This window comes from Scylla paramamosain, chromosome 21, assembly GCF_035594125.1.
Source record: "Scylla paramamosain isolate STU-SP2022 chromosome 21, ASM3559412v1, whole genome shotgun sequence".
NCBI classification, from domain to species: Eukaryota; Metazoa; Arthropoda; class Malacostraca; order Decapoda; family Portunidae; genus Scylla; species Scylla paramamosain.
Window position 1 is genome coordinate 19250767 of NC_087171.1, and position 10000 is coordinate 19260766.

The window sequence follows — 10000 nt, forward strand, 5'->3', positions numbered from 1 at the left end:
TATATATATATATATATATATTATATATATATATATATATATATATATATATATATATATATATATATATATATATATATATATATATATATATATATATATATATATATAAAACACACACACACACACACACACAGTAACTTTTCTTTTTTCTTTTTCCACCTCAGGCTGTTAAGTGGTGAACGAGCCTCTTCCATGTCTGGACTTAGTCAGCTGTACGCTCGCCTCAATCAGCGCGCACTGTCCGAGGCGCAGCTGTTCAATTATGGCTTCCCGCGTCCAGGCATCCTTCCAGGCAAGGCGCGGGTCCGCATTCATCCAGACACCTTCTGGACAGCACACCCGAGTCCCAAAGAGAGGACTTGTGAGAGATGCAAAAAGATCTACGAGGTGGACAGCAGTGGGTATCCTATGGTAAAAGAAGTGTGCAGGTGGCACCAGAGGCGAGCCAAGAATGGCATTCACGGGTGCTGCGGCCGAAGTACCTACGGGAAAACCTGCAAAACCTCGCCGCTGCACGTCACTTCAGACATAGATCCTGACAACCTGAAGGGATTCATCGACACGAGTGACAGTGACATCAGCTCGATCTCTGTCTTTGCACTGGACTGCGAGATGGTGTCGACCACGCGTGGGATGGAAGTAGCAGCCATCACAGTGGTGGATTACCAATGCAAAGTGGTGTACGAGACGATGGTGCAGCCCGAGGGTCGCATCATCGACTACAACACTATCTTCTCGGGCCTTACCCAAGATGACTTACGCGGCGTGACCACCAAGCTGGAAGACGTCCACACTAAACTGATGTCCCTCGTGGGGGTGCGCACCATTCTAGTTGGCCACGGCCTGCACAACGACCTTCTTCGCCTGCAAGTCTTTCATGGGCGTGTGGTGGATACAATTGCCCTCTACCCGCATCCTAAGGGTCTGCCAGCAAAAAATCCACTCAGTTTCCTAAAAGGGAGATATCTGCCCCACCTGTCGGTGAACGCGGGCCTCAAGTGCCGGGAGGACGCCGTGGCCACCATGATGCTGGCGCGCCTCAGGTGTGGGTTCACCGCCTCGCCTTAACTCAATTTCATACTGGAAAAATCGCTAAGGTGAGGTGCGATCATGCGCAATACTGTGTATTCTTATTCTGACATTGTATGGTGCTGATTTATAACTTCCTGCGTGCTCAGAATGCGTGTCATACCATGACAAGGTCACGGATGGATTCAATGACATCACGTGTTCGGGACCTGTTCGTGTGTCATCGCCTTACCAGCATTTCACAATATGTTATCAGTTTTCTTACGATATCACAGAAAAAGTATGTAGTCCTATTCAAATTCTCTACTACTCAGTAAACTTAGCTTCACATTTCATTAAAAGATTATTTTTGTTATTATTATTCGTATAATTAGGGCAATAGCTTTCAAACAGCTAGCCCATGACTGGGGCAGCTTTAGCTCCATATACCTGCCCTCATTTGTACTGTATCTTTAATAGAGAGAGAGAGAGAGGAGAGAGAGAGAGAGAGAGAGAGAGAGAGAGAGAGAGAGAGAGAGAGAGAGAGAGAGAGAGAGAGAGAGAGAGAGAGAGAGAGCGTAATAACCGAAACTTTGAGTGCCTCGGCCTCCAAACGCCCTAACTTGAAAGAAAGTATCGTGCACCTCATGAAGCAGAACCAAAACATGTGATTACAGTGAAGGAGTATCAACACTATTTGTGAAGGGTTATGCAGAACAGTGCCTCACCCTTTACAGGTAAGTGTTGAGGCTTATCTAGCGAGGATGTGGTGACATTCTCAGAAGGGAAATGAGGCGGAGTGGTGACATTCTCAGAAGGGAAATAAGGTGGAGTAAGAGATTAGTCTACAATAACATTCTCGAAACTCGTGTGTCCGAAAGATGTGACTTGTGCTTTTACAGTTTGAATATATATAACATATTCAATGTTACATGATTTTAATCAAAATATGTAAGGAAATACAAAAATATACTTGAAAATAATCCGTACTTTTGAATCACTGCAATGAGAGAGAGAGAGAGAGAGAGAGAGAGAGAGAGAGAGAGAGAGAGAGAGAGAGAGAGAGAGAGAGAGAGAGAGAGAGAGAGAGAGAGAGAGCTCGGCAGTTTGCATGCACCTCCTGTGATGCTTAGCTCAGCAGACGTGACAGCGTGAAACATATGCCACTATTCTCTTTCATCACCATCACCACCACCACCACCACCAGTGTGACATCACTGCAGATTACCAAGGAGATCAAGAAATTACATATCACACAAGACTCTTGACAATGTTTGCGTTTATTTCTCAATATTGCAATCTCTCTCTCTCTCTCTCTCTCTCTCTCTCTCTCTCTCTCTCTCTCTCTCTCTCTCTCTCTCTCTCTCTCTCTCTCTCTCTCATCACCACTGCATCATCTTGTCATTTACTCGTTTATTCACCATCACCACACTATTCTTCCCTCAGCTGATGATACCACCCTGCACTTTTCCACGTCTTTTCATAGACGTCCAACCCTTCAGGAGGTAAACATATCACGCAGGGAAGCCACAGAACGCCTGACTTCTGATCTTTCTAAAATTTCTGATTGGGGCAGAGCAAACTTGGTATTGTTCAATGCCTCAAAAACTCAATTCCTCCATCTATCAACTCGACACAATCTTCCAGACAACTATCCCCTCTTCTTCAATGACACTCAACTGTCTCCCTCTTCTACACTGAACATCCTCGGTCTGTCCTTTACTTATAATCTGAACTGGAAACTTCACATCTCATCTCTAGCTAAAACAGCTTCTATGAAGTTAGGTGTTCTGAGACATCTCCGCCAGTTTTTCTCACCCCCCCAGCTGCTAACTCTGTACAAGGGCCTTATCCGTCCATGTATGGAGTATGCTTCACATGTCTGGGGGGGGTTCCACTCATACTGCTCTTCTAGACAGGGTAAAATCAAAAGCTTTTCGTCTCATCAACTCCTCTCCTCTAACTGACTGTCTTCAGCCCCTCTCTCACCGCCGCAATGTTGCATATCTAGCTGTCTTCTACCGCTATTTTCATGCCAACTGCTCTTCTGATCTTGCTAACTGCATGCCTCCCCTCCTTCCGCGGCCTCGCTGCACAAGACTTTCTTCTTTCTCTCACCCCTATTCTGTCCACCTCTCTAACGCAAGAGTTAGCCAGTATTCTCAATCATTCATCCCTTTCTCTGGTAAACTCTGGAACTCCCTGCCTTCTTCTGTATTTCCACCTTCCTATGACTTGAATTCCTTCAAGAGGGAGGTTTCAAGACACTTATCCACCAATTTTTGACCACTGCTTTGACCCTTTTATGGGACTGGCATTTCAGTGGGCATTTTTTTTTATTAGATTTTTGTTGCCCTTGGCCAGTATCCTTCCTACATAAAAAAAAAAAAAGCCTGGATCACTTCACCTCAGCGTCGATCAATTTTGATCTTGCCTTCCCTGCCTGCCATTCCTTCCCCAACACAGCAGCAAGGCAACAACAACGAGAAATGTCACGCTGTAAATCAACCGAAGCAAATGGAGAATTCTGCCGCGTTATTCCTACCTACTCAAGAATGGAAGTGTCACTCAAGCACAGGACAGGTGACAGCGAAAGAATTCAATTAATGTCTCCCTCACTCCACGATATGGATTCGTATATCGAGTTCCCGAGCTGGAGAATTGCTGGAGGAGGAGAGGAGAGGAGGAGAGTCTTCCATCCCACTCCTACACTCCCGCCGAGTAGCAGCAGCCGGCCAGACGGTAGGTAGCGGCGTGGTAATGGAGCGGGCGTGAAGATGGGGCTTGGAGTGGGTCATTAGCGGGGAAAACGACTGGTGGAGTGAGAGAAGCGTCGGGTCTGGCTGGATGCGAGGATATATATTACTATTTAATGAGAGGTGTGTGGCGCCCCTGGGCTCGCTGTGCTGTGATGGTGATGGGTGGTGGTGGGGAGGTGAGGGCCGCTGAGATACTCGTAAGGCAAGCAGGGCACCTGTTGTCATAGTGTGAGATAATTATCCAGGTGATAGTAATTATGCCCCACCAGCTTTGAGCCTTCGTAGTGTGGCCTCCTACACTATATGCACAATATTGCAGCAATGTCTATACTTTCCCCACCAACTACAGGAGACGCAGACTGAATATGCCTTCTCTTCCATGAGTTTGCAGAGTAAAGTGAAGCAAAAAAGTCAAACTGCCTAATACTGAAATAATTGTCAACTACATTTAGAAATCTCTTATAATACCCTTGTAAAAACGTAAATTCATTGAGTACACTTATAATCGCTCCTAATGAAACCAACAAGTAAGGTCTTTATATACCAACATTCACCTCACTCTAAATCAACTAGTTTGACATCACCGTACAGTGTCAAGTGAGGGGTTCAACATTCAAGGCGGATGCTCGACTCGTTGTCCTGCAGGGAAGCAAGTTCAGGCCAAGGACCTTATTCAGAAACGCTCTGCTCTCTCACCACGACTATTTTCAAGGGGCGCAGATGATCAACCGAATTCTTAAGTGTGTTTATCTAATTAATAATATAGAAATCTTGTAAATCTATCACTAGAACCATAGAAACACACTTAAAAACCCATGTACCTTTATTCAACTAGGGCCTTTTGAAAGCAATGGAGGTGCGGCGCAGTGTTTCAGAATATGGACCAAAACATGACAAAAAAAAAAAAAATACCGGGAAAGGAAAATAAGATAAAGAGGAGACCGCTTCGTGCAATAAATGTTCCTCTTCACACAAGACTACATGACGGTCCCTAGCCTCCTCTCAGCGCCTCCACCACCGCTCCTCCCTGTCCAGTCATCGCTCCCGACCACTCGAGATGAACACACTCAACACTCGATCCCTGACTCTCCTTTCCCGCCCCACTCAACCCACTCCCCGCCCCACTTCGCTCATTCCCACTGCAGAAAGAGGAGCGGGCCGCGCAACAGGTGGTCCACAGAGAACATGACACCATAACATTGAGAGAGAGAGAGAGAGAGAGAGAGAGAGAGAGAGAGAGAGAGAGAGAGAGAGAGAGAGAGAGAGAGAGAGAGAGAGATTATCTAGACCTCTTTCGCAATCTGATGTAATGAAGGAATTTTCGCCGTACTATTTATCAGTTCATTTCCTCCTCCTGATCTTTCTCCATCCTTCCCTCTGCTTTTATCATTATTTTCTCTCTTCCTGCCGGCCGGTGGCAAGACATTCGGGGTGTGGAGCGTAAGAATGTGAAGAGCAAGGCTGGAGAGCAGAGTAAGACTACCCTGTTATTATTTATTATCACAAGGCGCGGTCAAGGAACTGGCTGACTACGCTTGATGGAGGTCACACGCCCCGCAGGGCTGCCAACGCGCTTAATTTTGCACGACATGGCCAACGCCTTGATTCACGTGTGCACGGAGGGCCGCCTGGGTGATCTGAGGCGGTGTGGCCCATCTTCACCCATCACCAGGGGGATGCTCGCAGGCACTAAGCAATCTGGCAACGAAGCAGCACTCTACCTCAACGCGAGGGGCGTGCTGGGTGTGATGCCAAGGGCCGCCGCCTCCACAGCCGTCTCAATGGTCTAATAACCAAGTTGTTGTGCTGCACTTGACACCAACATCCTTCCTTATTTAGGAGTTAATGGTTTGGAGTGTCACTTGCTATGTTATGTTATGTGCTCTACAATAAAAAAGAATGCAAACATTACATTTCCATGCAGAGTTAACTTTTAATATTAATATATAGGTTCTGGATAATTTCGTAGGAAAATTATCATTATGGATGAGTGTACGTACTTTATTGATCATTACTGGACGCGATGGTGCATTTAGTGATACCCGTTTATGAAATTACTATTGTTACAGTGTGTGTGTGTGTGTGTGTGTGTGTGTGTGTGTGTGTGTGTGTGTACTCAAGAGCTTTCTGCTGCCATTGGACGGTGCTGATGACCTAAGTACAGATTTCCGTAACAGACCAAGCAGCCTGGTAACCCTGGCCTGGCGGTGCGCGATGCAATAGTGTTGTGATGGGCGAGCATTTACTACGCTGCACTTTTAGCTCCGGGGCGCTGACATCAGTTACATGAGCTGATAAAGGACTTTCTTGTGCAGAGACTTAGACAGCAGCCTTTATCACCCAAACAGTCATTACGTACTGGTGGAGCTCCGATATTCACGGACCGACTCTGAATACAGGTTCCCATGACGCTGAAAACGTTACATTTAGCAGAGACAATCAACATGCTGGGAGGCAATCTGCGTCTCTGTTCCCCGGTACACATTCAGTACAGCTTTATGTACACTTCCTGGAGCTGCAGCCTTGCGTGGGGAGAGTGCCGGCGCAGATTAACAGTAGTGAATGGTCGGGCAATACTTCAGGATGATCTGTCGTTTATGAGAAGTGTGGCAATTATCCCTGTAACAGTTTAGTCTCGCGTGTTACAAAGCCGGCGCAGCGTTGCCCGGGGAGCGACGGCGGCAAAAGATACGCTGTGCTGTAGAGACAAATGATTACTGTCATATTCCCCCACGACATTTCTCTCTCTTGACATTTTCCACCTAACGGATTCCTCCACAGAACACTATTTCCCAAAAGACATTTTCTTTCCCGTCGGAGTAAGATAGAACTGACTTGTGATAATGAAACACTGACGGCTTAGGTTAACAGTTAAATATATACGCAAGGGGGGGAGGAAGAAAATGTCAGGATAGGAAAATATTCGGAGGGGATTGTGTCCAAAGGGGAATAAGTCAGGAGGGGACGTCCGCTGGGGGAAATGTGTTACACTCAAGAACACGTGAGGGACAACGCGCTTGCCTGTGTGTGCGTGCCTCACTGCTACATTACTCTCACTCTCTCTCTCTCTCTCTCTCTCTCTCTCTCTCTCTCCTCTCTCTCTTTCTCCGGTTTACAGTCACTGATACCAGGATTTGTCGCGGCATATCCTGTGAGGTACATCCCCAGTTTCCGGGTTTCCCAGTAAGGCGATTGAAACACCAGCACGTGATAAACTGACACCTGAACCAGACGAGTTCATACCAATGTTGTCTTCTTTCTGTCTCACACTGGCTTCCCTGTCGCCACTCCCGCGAAAATCGGTAAAACAATAAAATAATTAAAAAGAATGAAATAAAAACAAATAAAAGATATATCACAATAGAGGTGCTGAATCTATCTTAAAAGGAGAGAGAGAGAGAGAGAGAGAGAGAGAGAGAGAGAGAGAGAGAGAGAGAGAGAGAGAGAGAGAGAGAGAGAGAGAGAGAGAGAAAGAAAATGTGTGCGGAGCTTCAAACAGGAGAAACAAAAGTATTATATTATATGTACTGTACGTACGTGTGTGTGTGTGTGTGTGTGTGTGTGTGTGTGTGTGTGTGTGTGTGTGTGTGTGTGTGTGTGTGTGTGTGTGTGTGTGTGTGTGTGTGTGTGTGTGTGTGTGTGTGTGTGTGTGTAAAGTGAAATAAGCTAGAGTAAAGAGTAAGGAAAAACCGTGGTAGTGGTGGTGGTTGTGGAAAATCAAGACATTTTAAGAATAAACCCCCTAAAAATATCGCTCACGGAATGTCTGAGAAGTTAAATTTTGGGTTTTGATAAGAGTAATTCACGACTTACTAGATGTTTCCAGTAGGTGTTAATCCTGGTTACGTGGTGGCACTTTATGTAACTTAAGATTTGGCATTGCCCTGCTTCGTAACGACACGAACATGCAACTTGTAAGTGCCGATCTGTCTCCTATCAATATTAAATACCATTCTCCTGTCAAAGTAATTTTGACAATGTGGTGGTGGTGGTGGTGGTGGTGATGATGGGCGATGTTGTTGTTGTAGTGAAAAATGTCAACTTACCCAATGAGCGTCCCACTTGTTCTTAACGAAGGCTGGGCCGAGGGAGCGTGCGGGGTTCATGGAGGCACCAGTGAGGGGCAGCTGCAACGAAAGGGAAACAAACGTACATTGAATCTTCTACACGTAACATACGGTGAAAATGAAAAGAAAAGATACTAATAAGTCTTTCAGCAGTTTCTCAGTGTCGTTACAAGCTATTAGTTGACGTAAGAACTACAGAAAATGGACTATTAATTTTATTTTTAGAGGGTAAAGGAAGGGTATTAGCAAGAAGAGATTATTAAGAATTAGATAACTGCAGGAGCCAAGATAGTGATGGTGTATACAAGGTCGTGAGGGTGATGTTTGCGCCACTAGACTGTCAATGCAGCACTAAGGTTGAGATAAAACACAGGCGACATAACGTCATCCTCGTGATCCTGAGGTGAGGAGGGAGGGACTGCGGTGCTGACAACAAAGGCGATGGCGTAGAGAAGCGACGAGGTTGTTTACGCCGCGAGATATCAGTGCAGCACTTTGATGGACGTAAAACAAAGAGGACGTGCGACAGTGGCCTTAACTCAGGAGCGTGTCAGCAACGATCTTTTCTCTGGCAGCAGTGACTAGAGCCGGCAGTGAGGCAGAGGGAAGCCCGTTATTGTGAGACCAAAAGCCGCATCAACAAACGCACTAGTGTCTTACTTCCATTACTTTTAACAGGTTCAGGAGGGAGTTACAGGGAATTCTCAAGTGATAGTTTAACAAGAATTCTGCGTCATCAATGGAAGGAAAAAAACAACAACAACAAAAAAAACAAAAAAAACACTTGACTAATCATATCAGTGGCCCCTGAAAACATTGCTAATGAGAGCCTGAAGTGTTTCAAATCCGGGAACGAGAACCTGTGCTATCGTCAGTATTAAGATAAAGTGTTCAGCAGCAGACGACACACACAACATTCAGCAGATCCCGGGAACGTGAGTTGGGAGTGTAATCTCATGCTGCAAATTTTCTAGTGTTATAACGTAATACTATCCTGAATGGAACGGTCGGCTCTATGAGATTTCCGGTAACTGTGGCATTTGTATTGCAGTACCGACGCTCACACAATACTGGACGGGGAAAAATCTTGTGCCATCTGGGTGTAGATTAATTGCTATAATGATCAATAACCCTTTGACTGCTACGGCTTTTCGACCTTGATGAAGTTCAGTGCAGCAGCAGCAGCAGCAGTAGTAGTAGTAGTAGTAGTAGTAGTAGTAGTAGTAGTAGTAGTAGTAGTAGTAGTAGTAGTAGTAGTAGTAGTAGTAGTAGCAGTAAAAATACTAGAAATAACAGGCTGTAGTAGTAGTAGTAGTAATAACTTCTATCACAAAGGTACTTCTACAAGAGAAAGGAAGAATCTTGGTGACCAGCAGTACTACTCACCCCCACGAGCGTGCAGGCCATGTAGGCGAACCCAATCACGACGGAGGGGTTCCCGAAGCTCCTGCGGTAAGGATTGACGGAGGAGAAGAACACGAAGACCACCACAAAGGTAAGGAGAAACTCCAGACCCAGGCCCTGCCACTGGGTGATGACTTGTGACACCGAGGTGGCTCCCAGGTCGCCCGTGTAACCAGATGACGTCGCCCTGAAGGAGAAAGACAAACTTTGAGTGAGGAAACAAAATATAGCTTTCCACTTTCCATTATCTTTACAACAGGAGTATTCTATGGGGTGAAAACAGTGATATGCGAGTATATACTATAAGTCAGTTGTATGGGAGAGGGAAAACAAATGTAAAATATAGCGGGAAATTTATCTTCAGACCAAGGCGCGACAAACAGGAGTCAAAGTTCATGTTGGTAAAAAATGAATATGCTGCGTATCTTTTCTGCTGCCATGTAAAGTCAACTCAAGTGTTTCTTATCAGCACAGGTACAGCACGTGTATACTTCCAGACGTGAGATACTGAGTCACAAAGATAACAACCCTGTCATCACTTTCTCTCAACAAGCGACGCACTTCTTCCCGGCACAAAACGACCGTACCAGAGTGAGTATCATCTACCTGTACTGTCGTCTTGCTCCTGTACGAGTACACATCAACACCACGCGGACTACCAGAGAAGTAAGCCAAAGTACATGAAAAAACAAAAAATCAAATGTTGCGTTCACGGCAGGTCGGTAGGAGGGTACACCACCATTCAGAAGTGATTGGGCT

At 45.6% G+C, this 10000-nt stretch overlaps 2 protein-coding genes and 1 long non-coding RNA gene across 16 annotated transcripts in view; 2 read left to right on the forward strand and 1 right to left on the reverse strand.

The window, feature by feature from the left end:
• Positions 1-1994, forward strand: part of LOC135111181 (exonuclease GOR-like) — a 3710-nt gene extending 1716 nt beyond the window's left edge. Inside the window, exon 2 of the mRNA XM_064024260.1 lies at positions 168-1994. Within this exon, the coding sequence (XP_063880330.1) occupies positions 196-1071 (876 nt within the window). The 5' untranslated portion in view covers positions 168-195 and the 3' untranslated portion in view covers positions 1072-1994. The remainder of the gene's footprint in view (positions 1-167) is intronic.
• The window catches only part of LOC135111178 (neurogenic protein big brain-like), a 122208-nt gene that overhangs the window by 19484 nt on the left and 92724 nt on the right, over positions 1-10000 (reverse strand). For all 3 annotated transcript variants that reach the window (XR_010273592.1, XM_064024250.1, XM_064024251.1), the window contains exons 3-4: positions 9224-9428; positions 7817-7897 (exon numbers count right to left, since the gene is read on the reverse strand). Coding sequence is in view for 2 of the 3 variants with exons in the window: in XM_064024250.1 (XP_063880320.1) it covers positions 7817-7897; positions 9224-9428 (286 nt within the window). In the remaining variant the exon portion in view is untranslated. The remainder of the gene's footprint in view (positions 1-7816; positions 7898-9223; positions 9429-10000) is intronic.
• The window catches only part of LOC135111183 (uncharacterized), a 12255-nt gene continuing 10111 nt past the window's right edge, over positions 7857-10000 (forward strand). Inside the window, exons 1-4 of one of the 12 annotated variants that reach the window (XR_010273598.1) lie at positions 7857-7949; positions 8516-8772; positions 9173-9452; positions 9716-9832. This is a non-coding gene — a long non-coding RNA (uncharacterized LOC135111183). Of the gene's footprint in view, positions 7950-8072; positions 8773-9172; positions 9453-9710; positions 9908-10000 lie in introns of those variants that run through there. The other 11 variants (XR_010273599.1, XR_010273596.1, XR_010273603.1 and 8 more) reach the window with 11 other exon arrangements.